General features: G+C 40.0%; 1 protein-coding gene across 7 annotated transcripts in view; it reads left to right on the top strand.

Annotated features, from left to right (window-relative positions):
• The window catches only part of DAGLA (diacylglycerol lipase alpha), a 2,305,179-nt gene that overhangs the window by 1,767,875 nt on the left and 522,023 nt on the right, over positions 1-15,281 (top strand). For all 7 annotated transcript variants that reach the window (XM_044059505.1, XM_044059506.1, XM_044059501.1 and 4 more), the window contains one exon: positions 8,884-9,018. In XM_044059505.1, coding sequence (XP_043915440.1) covers positions 8,884-9,018 — 135 coding nt within the window. The remainder of the gene's footprint in view (positions 1-8,883; positions 9,019-15,281) is intronic.

Here is a 15,281-nt window from a genome sequence, read left to right as displayed (position 1 = left end):
ACCTTTGATTACAGCAAGCTCTGATACTTCCATGCCTATCTACTTATTATATGGCAGTAACTTCTTATTGTAAAGAATTGTTAATTTCTGCTATGACTTCGTGGATAGAACAGATGCTAGTTATCTACTGAATGTACTATGTTCTTCATCTGTAACTATGTTTGTAATATTTTAATTGCTAGGATTCTTCATCTGTAACTATGCCTGTAATATTTTAATTTGTGGAGCTTTCATCCCCAGACCTCCACTGAAAATGGACCTGCGTCCAGTGGGACATTCCCGGTCAACAAATGTAAATAAATAAATAAATAGTCTTTTTTTTTTTTTTTTTTTTTTTTACAGCTTCTCAATATAGGAGAAAATCTTATATTTTCCCTTTGCGCTCTGTCCTCCAATTAATTTCTTTTTTGGAACATTTCTCCTTGAGCAATCTAATACTCAGACAGCCTTTTCTTCATTTCAACCTCTGATTTATTACAGTTTTATCTCCTCATCTGCATATCTGTTTAAAGCTTCTTCCATGTTTCCAGCCTTTGGTTGTTTGAGTTTATATACTCCTTTAGTGTTTGATTTATTTTAATAAGCTCTGAGTACACTTGACTTGTTTTTGTTCCTGAAGATTACTGGAAATAATGTTTTGCAACAAAGCTGGAGTTTGCACTGCTTTTTGTTGAACAGCTGCAGAATTCTTCCCAGTCAGTGTTTTCCCTTAACCTTTTGTGATTGATTTTTTTCAAGTTCTCTGAATTTCTTTATTTGCTGTCATTCAGGCAGTGCATTTAGTTGCTAGTTACTGAAATTACCCAAAACGACAAGTTTACTGACTGTGTTTTCTGAGTTTCTTTTTTCACACTGGAAGAGCTAAAATTAAGTAGTTACTCAATATGCAGCCATCTTGGAAGTCCATATTCCTCCAGTTCTTGTCTGCTTTAGAGGATGTGTGTTACTGCTTGCAGTTTTCCAGATAGTCATCCACCTGCGCTACAAAATGCATATAGGATATATGAAATTCCTCAGTCTTTTAAGTTTTTATAAACTCTTCACAAACCTGATTCAGCAGCTGTAGCTTTAGTTAATCATACTACTAAACATTTAATTTTTTACAGTCCTATTCTTTGTGATAAGTATGGGAAAAAAGTGTATTATGCTTCTGCTTTAAATAATCTAGTTACCTCTTTTCTGCAAGTAACTACTCAGTGTTTAGAATGCGTGTATAATTCAGCTGATACTTCTTCAAGGGATTGGCCACTGTCCTGTGATGAAGCTTTTTGGCAGGCTGCATTCTCAGAAACTCCACTATTATGTTAAAAATGAGGTTTTAATTCTCCTTTGGATAGAAGTTTAGACTTTGGCTTCTTTCCTGCAGAGGTGATCAAAAAGTGTGTTGAGAGGGGCACGTTGATACAGGGAATCTGTAAGATTTGTCATCCCTACTTTTCTAAATTTTCCAAGGGATTCTCTTACCTCTCAACAAATTTTGTCCAAAAAACAAAATAAACAGTCTCAGCATAATTCAAGTAAACAGACATTTCAGAAAAAAATGTCAAGGGGGTTACAAAAAGAATTCAGGAACACCCAAAACCAAGGAAAGTCCAGCAAGTCATAATGCCTATTTAAGGGACTTTGTCCTGACCTCCAACCCTGGCAGTCCCTTTTCCCTTACAGAAAGTCTTAATCTCCACTTTTTCTCTTTGTCAACCGATAGTTTCAGACAAATAGGCTTTGAATGTCATTCAACAATGTTACAGATGTCAATGGGAGGACATTTTTTTTTTCAAAAGGTAAACCCTCATCCACTGGATCAGACTCCTTTATTTCCACCTATTGTTCTTTGCACACTGTCCTAGGGATTGATAGAACCAGTTCTTCCTTCCCAGGTGGGAAAAGGATTTTATTCAAGGATATATTTAGTGCCAAAGAAAGAAAATACTTGGAGACCAGTTTTATGTCTTTCTTTCCTAAATCTGTTTGTGATAGTGCCTGAGTTCAAAATTCTGTCATTTCACAACCTCTTAACTCTTTTTCCTGGTTCAATTTTCCAGGAAAATCTAGGTTTTAAAGATGGTAATCATCATGTCCTTATCCATCCAGACTTAAGGTGTTATTTGATGTGATCTTAACACCCAGAACCTTATCAGTTCACTGCATTACCCTTTTGACAATCCTCTGCACCAAGAGTATTCACAAAGTGTCTAGCTTCAGTTATAATTCATTGCAGGCTACAGGGTATACAAATCTGTCCATAGTTAGTTGACTTGTTTATCTTTGCAGATTCTTTTTCAAAGTGTCAGGAATCTCTCAGATAGGTGAGAGATCCCTTAGACAAGCTGGGATTCCAAGAGAACATCCAAAAGTCTTTTTTGACTCCATCACACAGGATTATGTTCCTGGGTATCAGCTAAACACCTCAATTCAAAGAGATTTTCTTACAAAGGGAAAACATAGAGCTGTATCTAGAACTGTTTCTAAGGTTTTCATCTCAGACTTTGGTCACTGTGGGAGAATACCTCAAGATTTTGGGTCTCTTGGCTGCTATGATTTTCATGATATTCCTGGAAGGAATCCACATGAGAAAGATACAGTGGTAGCTGATGTCTCTTTGGTCCCAGCACCAACATCCTTTCTCTTTTCAAATCCCAATGTTTTGATTTGTCAGAAGGGAAATCATTTGGTGCAGGCAGCAAATATCCTTAAATCCAGGTTTCCTCTTCTCCCTCCCTTTTCCACAGCAGTCCTAAACTGCAGGCATCTCAGACTTTGCTTGGGCAGCAGCTTCAGGTGGGATAAAAGTGCAAGGAGTGTGGAACACCAAGAACAGATGCAAGCACATAAATATAAAAGAGATGCTTGTCCTGGTCAAGGCATTCAGCAATCTGAATCATCTTTGGTCCCCAGGACCTCTTCAAGTTGTTTCAAACAATACCACAGTCATGTGATACATCAACAAGCAAGGGGAAACCAGATCATACCCCCTTTGCTGACTAGCTGTGTTAGCTTGGGTTATAGCTTCACAGCACATTCTCATTCTCCAGGCATCCTCCATTCCATCACAGGAAAATTTTGTGGAGGATAAGCTGAGTGGGACAAGGACAGACCCTCTCAAATGGCAACTAGATCATGGGGTCCTCCAAGATTTGATTAATCTGTGGGAGTTCCTCATATAGACCTATTTACCTTCTCTCTGAACAATCAGCAGGCAAGATTCTGCTCTAGGACTTTATGCAAGAAGGCCTGGAAGATGGATGGCTTTGATTTTCTGTGGACAGGAATATTCCTGTGCGCTTTTCCACCCTTTCTGCTGATATCCAGGATATTTCTAAAGATTCAGAAGGAATCCCCCTCAAGATCACTGTAGTGACTCCCTTCTTGGCCCAGGCAACAGCGGTTCTCCCTTCTTTTGGGAATGGCCAGGGTCAATTAACATAAGCTTCCTCACAGGCTGTATCTACTCACACAGGATCAGGTGTGTTTGATAGATTCTGACCACAAACAACTCCAGTTGACTGCCTGAAGGATAAGGCTTTAATTCCCTTTAGGCACCTGCTTACTGAGGATGTGAAGCAGGTACTAATGAAAGCAAGAAAGCCTGCTACTAAAAAAATCATATATTAGCAAATAGAAAAGGTTTTGTAGTTGGTGCCAACATAACCATCACTAATTCATGGTTAGTTGTTCTCTGTTTTTGCAATATTTGTCTGAGTTACTTTCCTATGACCTTTGTTACTCTTCCATCAAAGTTCATCTATGGGTCATTTCAGTTAGTCTGCCCATGGATTCTCCTCATTCAATGCATTCTCATGCTAAAATGTTTTAGAAAGGTGGTTTTCATAAGAGGCATTCTAAAAAATATGGGCCCTCCTTGGGATCTTAATTTTGTGTTAGAAAAGCTAACACTTACTCCATTTGAACCAGATAACCTAGCTGACTTGAGGTTCTTAACATGGAAAACAGTTTTACTGGTTGTTTTGACCCCTGCAGTAAGGGTTTCTTAGCTGTAAACTTTTATGGTGAGTTACCCTACCTCATTTTCCACAGGGACAAGTTTATTTGAGAACTAGTCCTTCTTTTATGCCTAAAGTGGTATCTGAGTTTACTTTAAGCCAAACTATCACAGGTTCATAGATGTGTACTAGACTAATGGCCCTGGAGCCTTTACAAGCCTAGCCCATAGGATTACCCTGGCATCTTGCCACCTGACATTAGTTCCCAGTGCCTCTGTCGAGTAGAGCTATTGGAGTGTTCCCGGGATGAATTTTCTATTTCCCATCCACTCATCAAGATTTCTCCTGAAGAGGGCCAATGAGGTGCTCTGTTTGACATGTATGGGAAGTCTATTCCATAGCATGGGCAGCCTCTGGGTTATGAACCTGTCCCTCTAGCATTTTCTGTTGATTGTGGTAATAAGGCTGAGGTCTCTGAAATGTGTGGTGTGGAGGGATTGGGATTTCTTTAGATGTATCATTTTTAACAGAGCTGGATCAGACATGGCTTTGCAAGTCAAGCAGAGATCGCCTGTAAGTAGGCGATATGAGACTGAGAATAGTTGGAGTTTTTTTGAGTCTGTCCATATAGGACAACTGTTTAAGGTCTATGATCATCTTTGTGAGGTACTTTTGCAGCCTCTCCAGTTGTTGCAGGTATCTAGTGAGATGCATGCTAGATGGGGCATTGTACTCGATGACTGGCCTAATGATGGAAGAGTAGAGGGAAACAATGACCTCTTTCTTCCTGGATATAAAACCCTTAGTAATGAGATGTGCCACATAGAAGGACTTTCTGACCACAGTGGCAATGTGGTGGTCAAAAGAGAGGTTGCTGTCAACCTGTGTTCCCAGATCTCTTATAATGCCTTCTGTGTTCAGTGGACTACCATCAATGTGGTAATTCATGGGAACCAAGTTTTTTTTTGGCATTGAGCTTAAGGCTATGGTTCTGACACCAGTCATTGATCTCAGTGAGGCCTTTCTGCAGGATGTCAACATCACTTGGGGAGTTAATAATAGCTCCCAACTTGCAATCGTCTGCAAACTTTGTCAGACAGAGTCCCTTTGTGTTGGCCTGGACTTCAGAGAAGTAGATACCAAACAGGAGGGGACCCAGGACCAAATCCTGTGGGACTCAACTCATATCTGATCAGCCGTCTGACTTGGAGTCAGCTACTTTCACACTGTGGGCTCTATCTGTGAGCCAGTTTGCAACCCACCTAGTGATATAGCGGTTGATGCCTAGCTTAGTGAGTTTTTCTATGATTCCTGAGTGTGGAATGGTATCAAAGCCCTTGGCCAGATCAGGATAGGCTGTATAAACCACCATGCCTTCATCCACAGCTCTGGTGACTGACTCAAAGAAGTCGACCAGGTTAAGCAGACATATGATTTACCCTTCACAAAACCAAACTGTGTTGGGATCCAGAGTTTGGAGATTCCCTACATCCTTGTTTATTAGGTTCGTGATGATGTGTTCCATAGCTTTGCGTATCAAACTCATCAGGCTAATGGGGTGATAGTTCCCATGGTCTGTAGTCACTTCTCCTTTGTGGAGAGGGATGACTGTAGCAGTGCGCCATTTGGCTGGGACAAAGCCTGAGGTGAGACTGTGATTGAACAGGACACACAGGTGTGGTGCCAGTTCACTCTGTAGGGATGTGGCTTTCCAAGGTGATTAGTTTGTGGTGGGAACTAACCAGGGAGGTGTTGACTTTTGGCATAGAGCAATGGTCGGCCATGTTAGTAATGACCAGGTCAAGGATGTTGGTACCTTTAGTGGGGGTAAGAACGAGCCGGTCCAGGACATTGGAATTAATGAAGTCCAGAAAACATTGGGCAGTGTATTGGTACTTGAGTAGTTTTTCCAGTTAATGGAGGGGTAGTTGAAGTCGCCCAGTGTGAAAGTATTAGGTTGGACCCTAATGTTCTCCAGGTTGCTTAGGAATGTGGACTGTGAGTCTTGGGACATGGTTGGGGACATGTAGCAGGCTACAACCTGAATCACTGTCTTATCCAATGTTAGCTTCACCTGAAGTATCTCTGATGCATTATGTTGGGCTATCAGTCTGGAGGTGTGTGCATCTTTTATGAATATGGAAACACCACTGTCTTTGGAGCTTCTGTCCAAGTTCTGGGGCCGAAAGGTGTGGAATGAGTTTTATAGCTTAGTACTGCGGGGATGCTTTCTGCTGCTTTGAACCAGGTGTCTGTTACAGCACAAATGTCGATGTTCTCCATTTTAAAGACTGCTTTGAGTGAGTGCATTTTGAGATTTAGACTTGTAACATTGAGCAGCATGACCCTCAGACTGCATTTGTTTGTAGCTGTTACGGTGGTAATTTAGTCTTTGGAACACAGTCTAAAAAAGGCACTATAGGGGTGGCAAGAGCATTGGCCAATGTCCGGAAGCCCAGGGGTGACAGATGCAGGCAATCTCTGGCAAAGCATTGAGGTCTGTCAGTCATGTCATCCCAGGCAGACAGATATTGAATCTCCTTGGAATGATACCAGAATCTTAGCCAGTTGTTGAAATCAATCATTTTCTGCTTGTACTGTGGTATAATTCTGGGTGATGATAGGATGCTGCTCAGGGCTAGAGTCATTCCCGCCTGGGCTACATAATTCGAGAGCTCCTCCATGTCTCTTTTCATGTAGTCCAGGGAGATATGTCTCAGGTCATTCACACCTATATGTGCAATGACAGAGTTATATTTGTACCTGTTATTGAGGGACGTGAGTGCATGCATTATGTGGCGGATCCTGGCACCTGACAGGCAGCTGACTGTTACTTTCTCCTTATTCAGCCTAGTGAGTGCGACATCAGTGTGCCTCACTATTGAGTCACCTATGACTAGTGTTTTGGGCATGCTATTTTGCCTTAGGGGCTTTGGTTGAGTGGCACACTGTTTAGGAGAGTTATGTGTCTCGTGATTAGTGTTGTGTTGTGGTGGTTGAGTGCGTTTATGCCTTGGAGGCATCTGCTGTTTGGGTGTATTTTTATTGAGAGAATCCACGAAGGTGGGTGTGTGGTTTGTGATTTTATGTGAAGGCAGTGCTGGTGTGTATTCTGGAGGGCTGTGTGTTCCATGTGGTGTGGTGCAACTGTTGACCTTCTCCTCGTGACCAGCTATTCCAGTCTTGGCTGGAGAGTGGATGGCTTCCAATTTGGATCTCACAAGTCTTGAGTGTTGGGAGGTAAGAGGAGAAGGTTGTCAGTGTACATGAGGCAGTTGCTACATTGCCTCAGGATACCCAAGTTCACCAGGTTAATAGGAGAAAGCACAGGGAACTGACCTTTAGACATGCCTGGAGGGGAGAGCATTAATAATTATTACTGGAGCTGTTTCCTTGTAGAATGTTTAGTGCTGGTATCACTTTTGTGTGCTACAATAATTGCTCGAAGAAGTCTGTTAAAGTGCTAGACTAATAAGCTAGTAAAAGTGCAGGAAAGGAGAGAACTAGCAGATCTAAGGGAAAAATTCAAGAGCAGACTTTTTGGACCAACTCAGAAGCTTACAAACAGTCCTTGATACAGCAAATCTGTATCTGGACTAGACTAGTTACAGGAAAGGTGGGAAACAAGCACAAACATGGACTTTTAAACCAAAAAGTTGGTTGAAAGAGATGGAAAAACTGCCCATACAGCCAATAAACTACAATTTCTGGGCCAGAAACCACTCCTCTTGTGGTAGATAGGCTACCTAGTGCTTACCACTCCCACTGATAAGCTAGAAGGCTTCCCTCCAACAGAGAAAGGCTTGGGGGGGGCTCATAAGCTTACAAATAGTCCTGGATACGGCAAATCTGTATCTGGACTAGACTAGTTACAGGAAAGGCAGGAACCAAGCATAGAACTTATTTTTTTCTTTCCTGTACCTAAAAATGACAGACAAAGGATACTCCATACCTTGGATGTCCATCAGCAACTCGGGTACTATCTTGAAGAACTAAATCTTTCAGATCGTCTAATCAATTGTTCATTTCTTAAGTTAAGAAGGGACATCCTTTGTCTAAGCAGACTATTTCCAAGTGATTGTCTAAGACTATTGTATTTCATTATACTCACTAAAAAACTCTTCCAAGCAGGCTCAAGGCCAACTCTGCCAGGGCCTTGGCTTCATGCATGGCTTTTTAGAAAGGGATGGATTCTAGAAATATTGTTGAAGCAGTAATTTTGTCATCTGTACATATTTTACAAAACACTATAAGCTTGATTCCTTCTCTAGGTATAGATCAGGTTTTGCTAGGATCATTCTTCAGGGGCTTCTGGGCTATTCTTCCTCCCAGAATTAGTAAGCTAGGATAACCTACCCATATAGCTTAGGCTACTGAGCAGTGATCAATATGAAGAACATAGTGCAGTTGTGTAAGTAAACTTACCATAACAGTAGATGTTTGAATGATTGTTGCTGCATTAGCCACTCCCTCCCTCCATCTACCTTCTTTTTCTTGGTGTATTGTTAATACCAAGTTGTGGACTTTTATTTTTTGCTGTTCCTAGCATTGTCCTTTCAGGGCTCGGCCTCCCTATCTCTCCCTATTTGCTTAACAGCTCTCAAGGGATTGGTGCCCAAGCCTGTCTTTTTAGTCAATTTATCTCAAGATGACTAATGGCTTGCTTGTGAGTAAGTAGCTATGAAGCTTTGGAAGCTGGACAGCTTAAGCTACTGCAGCAATGATCATTCGAATATCTACTGTTCTGGTAAGTTTACTTGTGCAACTTTACTTTATTGGTCCTCTCCATCCCTTGTTAATGTTCTGCCCCACACTGTAGCCTATTTTGCTTGAAACTAGTGCTTAATGTAGCTCTTTGATAATGTGTCCACATTAAACAGTGCAGTTAGTTTTTATTGCCTTTTTTTGGTTCTTATATGATGTAACCCTTCAATTTCTACAGGATGCATATTCTGAAATCGCCTATTTGTTTGCTGAGTTTTTTCGAGACCTGGACATCGTTCCTTCTGACATCATTGCTGGGCTTGTACTTCTGCGGCAGCGACAAAGGGCAAAACGTAACGCTGTGCTGGATGAGGTAAGCCTTACTTCCGAAATTCATTATGAATATCCTTAACTAATATCTTCATTTTAAATTTTTACTGGTAAATTCTGCTGGTTACAAAATAAGTGTCAGAAACCTTTTTTAATATAGACACCGTTTATCTGATTTATTTTACTCTAATTTTCATACATCTTTGTAGGCAATCACTGTAAATTCTTCAGCATACATTTTCAATTCTTTCTATACAACTGTGGTATCAAGTAACTGGAAGAAAGCAGTTGTTCTTATTGTAAAAGAACATGCTCATTGTTAGAGAATTATGAAATTATTTTATTTTGTTAGATAAGCCTTTGGAATAATCATTGAAGATCAAATTGAAGGATTCTTAAAAATGCATTTATAGTTTCTGACATAACTTTAGACTTGAATTTAGAATAAATACTGCCAAAATAGAGTCAAAGACCTTACAGATGTTAGTATAATTAGAGTAATTAAAGCATTCTAGTCACCTGGTTATCAGAGCTTGAGAGTAAGCATTGGTTTTGGTAATGAATTTTGTTAATGGTATCACTGTGTTTACATTTAAATAACTTTACAACTAAAATGATGGGGGCATTGTCTGACACATGCCATATACAGAAAAATGCATACTAATTTGAGTGGTTCTAGATTCATATAAGTTTTTAAGTGATTGAAAATTGGCAAAGATCATATTTATTTATTTTTTTTTACTTATTTCCATTTGTCAGCTGGATGTGTACAATGGCTCAAAGACCCATTATAAGGTATGACCTAGGTCAAGAGTCAAAAATAAGGTTACAACTGCAGGGCAGTGACAGGCTCAAACAAATACTGAAAGAGCAAAGCACTATATTGGCATAATAGGTATTTTCACAGTGAGACATATAATTCATATGTGAAGCAGTTGTAATGGCTAGAAATGTAGTAAATCAAAAAAAGATGAAAAGTGAAATAGAATGGAAATAGGTGGAGCATGTTAACAGCTTTAAGTGTCTGGGAAATACAGTTGAAGAAAAGAGAAATCTGAATAAGTAGGTCAAAGCAACAATTACAGAGGCTGCAGCCAACTGGTACGGAGTGTCAGGTGTTGTATGTGACAGATGAATGCTAAAGAAGCTGAAATGTAATGGATACAAAACAGTGGTGCAACCAGTACTGCTGTATGGTACAGAAACCTAGGCAGTGAAGGCGGAGAACTTGAGGAAGCTAGAGGTGGAGGAGGTGAAGTGCCTGAGATAGGTGGTAGGATGCCGACCGTGGAATAGACTAGAAATGAGGGCATCAGAGCACAAACCCAAGTACCTTCAATTACAAAGAAGGTCAGAGAAAATAGATTATGGTGGCCCAGGCACATGTGCAGGAAAGCAGCAGATAATCTGATGAAGATGATTTGGGACAGCTAGGAAGAAGGCAAGAGTAAATGAGGAACTCCAGGCAAAAGATGTGTGGATTGTGTGACAACTAGGCATGACTGTCAAAGAAGGTTAGAAGAGTGGCATTGAACTGAGGGAAAGAGAGAGGTGGCAACAGTTGCTGAGACAACCCCAACCCCATGAAGAAAAAATGACTATGAGAATGTGTAGTTCATAAGATGAAAATGCATTCTAGTAACATAAATGTTACACATCTTAGACCTGCTGGAGGCATATATTGAGTTATTTAGTCAAGCTTAGTAAATCAGTCACATTGGTTTGTTTCAATTCATGCCCACAGCTGTCCCTACTGCAGCAATAAGACAAATATTTACTAAAATTAAAGCCAACAACCCTGGCAGCTGAAGACCTACCAAAAGAATACCTAAAAATTGCAGCTGCAACCATAGCATTCTCCACTTCTATCCTTATAAACAGATCCACACATGAAAACTATATCCGAACACTCTGGAAAAAATTATTCATAATCCTCCTCCATAAAGATGACAACTTAACAGGCCTGACTAATTACTGGCGTATAGCAATCCTGTCACCCCTGTCCAAAATTCTAGAAATATATATACGCTCCCAGCTATTCAAATTCCTCAATGACCATAGCTTAATTTCTTTCACGTAGCATAGATTCCGGCCAAATAACAGTATCACAACTGCCCCCTTCAGCTTTATCAATATCATCAATCAAGACAGAAACAATGGGGATCTGGTCTTATTTATTTTTCTCAATCTGTCAGAAGCCTTTGACACGGTATCACATGAGAATCTATTAAATGAACTATCATCTCCTGGTCTAAGCAAATCAGCTCTAACCTGATTCCATAGTTGTCTATTAAATAAGCAACAAGCAGTTAAGTGGAAGCAAGACCTCTTCTTTATGTACAAAACAAGCAACTCAGCAAAGGTTTTCTATACTCTCACCAAGTCACTAAAAATTGGAACATTAACCCTCAGAAAATAGGCAGAGAAGACACCTACAATCAAGTAGGTACTAAACAATATCTAAGTAAAAACTGGCTCTGCAATTGCTCAGCTCCCAGCTAGAATATTTTATTTGGTCACACCTGCTACCTTTTCTCTAAATACTTAATTTTCTCACTTATCCCTTTTTCTCCATTGGGTCACATGAAGTAACTTTCTTTTCATAAAGTGTAATAATAACAGGCTCTAAGTTGACAAGACTGAATTTTTGCTTCTCTCTATTTAGATCAGTAACCATTACACTGTTCCCCCACCCATCACAGTTTCATCACGCTCTGTCCTTATCTGTCCAAAACTAATATTGCTTTTAACAGTCCAAGTAGCCCCTAACATTCTCACATTCTTAACTACTTCTCAATCTTAAATGTAATGATATTGTCATAGTTGCTGTACTCACCCCTTTCTAATATTTCAATAGATAAGCTGCCTGTTCATTATTTTAATTTCCAGAAATTACAGGTAATATTACAATATATTTTCAATGTTATATCTCTCTTTACTATATACAAGCCTGTGTCTATTTCTAATGAATGCTCAACACTGTATATTCGTACGTGAGCTATATATATGCTCTGTTTCTAAATTATTTATGTAAGCAGTTGTAATTTTTTTCCTGTCACATATGTAAACTTACCTATATTTTGTATTCCTTTTGATATCATTTTACTGCATTTTATGTACATGTCAAAACTGGTACTAAATGTGGAGCTTTTATCCCTAGGCCTCAGCTGAAAAAAGGTTTTATCCTAGTCAAACTTTCCCTGTAAACAAAGATAAATAAACAGTTGTTCTTTTTTGTTGCTTTTTTAAATAATCTAGGAAGATCATTCTAAAAAGCATTTTTTTCATTACAAAAAATAACTTTAAAATGGGGTAAGATAACTTTAACACTGAATAAGATAACAAAATGCTGTGTGCACCACTTCTATTCTAATATTCCAAATAATAATTGTTATATAATAATACGTACTTATACACATTACATTTCTTCAAATGTCAAAAAGAACAGAAAATGTTCCCATTTATTCTTGAAAAAAATGTTAATAAATAAGAATTGAGACATCAGAGTATTGTAAGCATGAGAGTTGTCTTGCGTATCATTTTCTACAAAACGAGTAGCTTGTAATATACGAGTAGCCCTATTAGCTGTTTTGCACATAGTTAAACATTTATCTAATTTTAAACAATACATGCAAATGACTCCAAAAACCGAAAGAAAGTAAATCAGCATTGTATTACAAGTACACATTTTACGTGGCATCTGGCAACTCAAAACAAGAGACACATTGCTTACATGCATTTTAGATGTTTAGTGACAAAGAAGTAATTCACGGATTTTACATTTTCTTTCTGCACAAATACATTCTTTTCATTTGTTACTGAGAAGGTACTGCATAAATTGGAATATATAAAAGTACATGAAATGCTCCTTCATTCATTTTTGATCTTGCAAACTCATCTTTGGCTTTAATACTCTTCAGTTCACATTTTTGAACTTGGGATATTGATATGTGTGTATTCACAATTCTGTTTCTGTGATTGTGCTAAATACTGTTTTTGTAGTGTATGTACATTTGCAGTTTGAAGAAAAGTTTTAAAAAGTGTAGTAAGTGGACAAGACATAGATAAGTCATAAAATTCTACCCTAGGACACCCACTACTTATGCATCGTGTGCCTGGGGCCAGTGCACATGGAGATGGATTGCACTATTTCTAAGGGTTTGGGAGCCAAGTCCCTTGCAGATGTTTGCAAAAAGTTGATACTAAAGGGACTTTTTTTCCCTAAACAGTTAGCCCAATCCTGGGAACAAAGCAGAAAGAATGGAGGAGGAGGCTAAAGATAGGAAACCCAGAAAGAGAACGCCCAACAAACCTGAGCCCTCATCAGATACAGAGATAGAAGAAAAGTTCTTTCCCCCTCATTCTCTGAAGCATAAGACTTTACCTCCAGTCTCTGAGACCATTGTTATCCAGGATAAATCCATTCATCTGCAACCACTTTTTCCATTTCTGAACATGTGGTCAGGGAAGCACTTAAACAATGACAATCATCTAGAGCCAAAGCTTGCACCACTGCATGGCTAGCTCTGCTGTGGTTGTTCATTAATCTTTAATACCACACATAAGTACATGACTCTGGAATGTGGGAGGAAACTGGTGCACCTAGAAAACACTGACACAAACACAGAGAGGACATGAAGACTCTGCTCATAAGCCATCCAATCCAGAAATCGAACCAGAGAACTTCCTAATGTGAAGCAAAAGCACTACTTGCTGCACCTCTCTGCTGTCCATATCAGGGACAAATCTCCAATTAAAATCTTCAGCAGACTCCTCTGAGATTGTTCTCTCTCAATTCTTCTCCTCCAGATCGTCTTCTGCTACGTCATTCACATCTGTGAGGTTCTTCCACAGTACTACAGAGATGGATTGAGAGCTTAGGATGAAGGCATGTTTGAAGGTACACATTGAGTTGGATGTAATTCCATCCCCCTCTGTTTCTAGAATGGCTTGAGTTGCCCCCCCCCCTTCACCGCACTCATAGCTCTTCCCTGGTTCTAGTTTCAGCTGCCATAGTTTGAGTCAACTCTTTTCCTGAAGCCAGTTTGCTCAGTGTCATCAGGTGCCATTACCTCAGCACCAACACCTTCAGTATCAATTGGATCTTGGGACTAATTGCTCAACACTGGGTTTTCAACACCGTACTTGATGTCAACTCACTTTGAGACGTTTTCAGAGTTGGAGTCCTTGGCTTTCGAGCCATCAGTACCGATCTCAATCTTGGGGTCATCTGGGTCCTTAGTGTCAAAGCATCTATCTTCAAAGCTGCTTGGGTCTGCTTTGGTGGGGATGGCAGTGGCTCTGAGGTAGGGGCATACAATGCCATTGGATTTCATATCATCCTCCAAGGTAATGGAGAGGTGATAGCTTCCCATTCTAGGTGATTGACAAAGGCCCCCACCAGTAATGACTTCACCTTTGAGACCCTTCTGTCAAAACTTCACACAGTTCATTATGACTTTCAAGGGTAGAGCAGAACAGGAAACCTTAAGGAACTGCAGCAGGTTCATACCAAATCCTCACGGGGCTCCAATCAGTCACAACTGGCGATCCCTAGTAAGAGGATGTGCAAAAGGAGGTCCCCTTCAGAGTCAGTAACCTCAGATATAGACTTGAATATTAGAGAAGGATCCCTACAATCCCCTCCTAAAGATCCCATATTTGGAAAAATCCTTGAATTTCTGAGACAGAGGAGATCTTTGTAAACAGACCAGACCTTTCAGGATGAGGAAGCACTTTTTGAAGCCTACTGTTCTGCACCATCTATCTCTTTTGGTGGTCCCTTCTGCCAGCTGTCTTCATTTTGCCACCAGGAGGGCCTGTCAAGAACCAGACACAGCTAAAGTAATCCCTCACAAGCCTGGCAAAATTCTGCATCCACCTAAAGATAGGCAGCACTTGTTGAAAGATTCTCTGGTGGACTGATTGTTGCAACCACAAAGAGAAAGCTGACTGATGAGTTAGCCTCTGTCCACTTCATCTCCACCTAGTAAGAAATGTTGAGTGATGGATAGGATGGGGAAGTGAGCTTACACCTCCAGCACTTTTCCATTGAAAGCATTAAATTATTTGATACAAATTAATTATTTCCAAAGGAATCTGTCAGAAGAAGTCATGGATACACTGTGCAAGTCGCACATGCCAGAGTAAAGAAAGCAACATCTAGAGATACTCATGGGCACAGCATTGACCACTGCTAACCTCTACCTGCATCTGCTTCATAATGTAGCCAATGGAGCTGCCACAGCAGCAGGTACCGGCAGCACTCTCAGACGACAGGCCTAGCTTCACCTCCACAATTCTTCA

Source organism: Protopterus annectens, chromosome 17.part0, assembly GCF_019279795.1.
Source record: "Protopterus annectens isolate FY-2018-M chromosome 17.part0, PAN1.0, whole genome shotgun sequence".
Lineage (NCBI taxonomy): Eukaryota > Metazoa > Chordata > Ceratodontiformes > Protopteridae > Protopterus > Protopterus annectens.
This window is presented reverse-complemented; position numbering and strand designations above follow the sequence as displayed.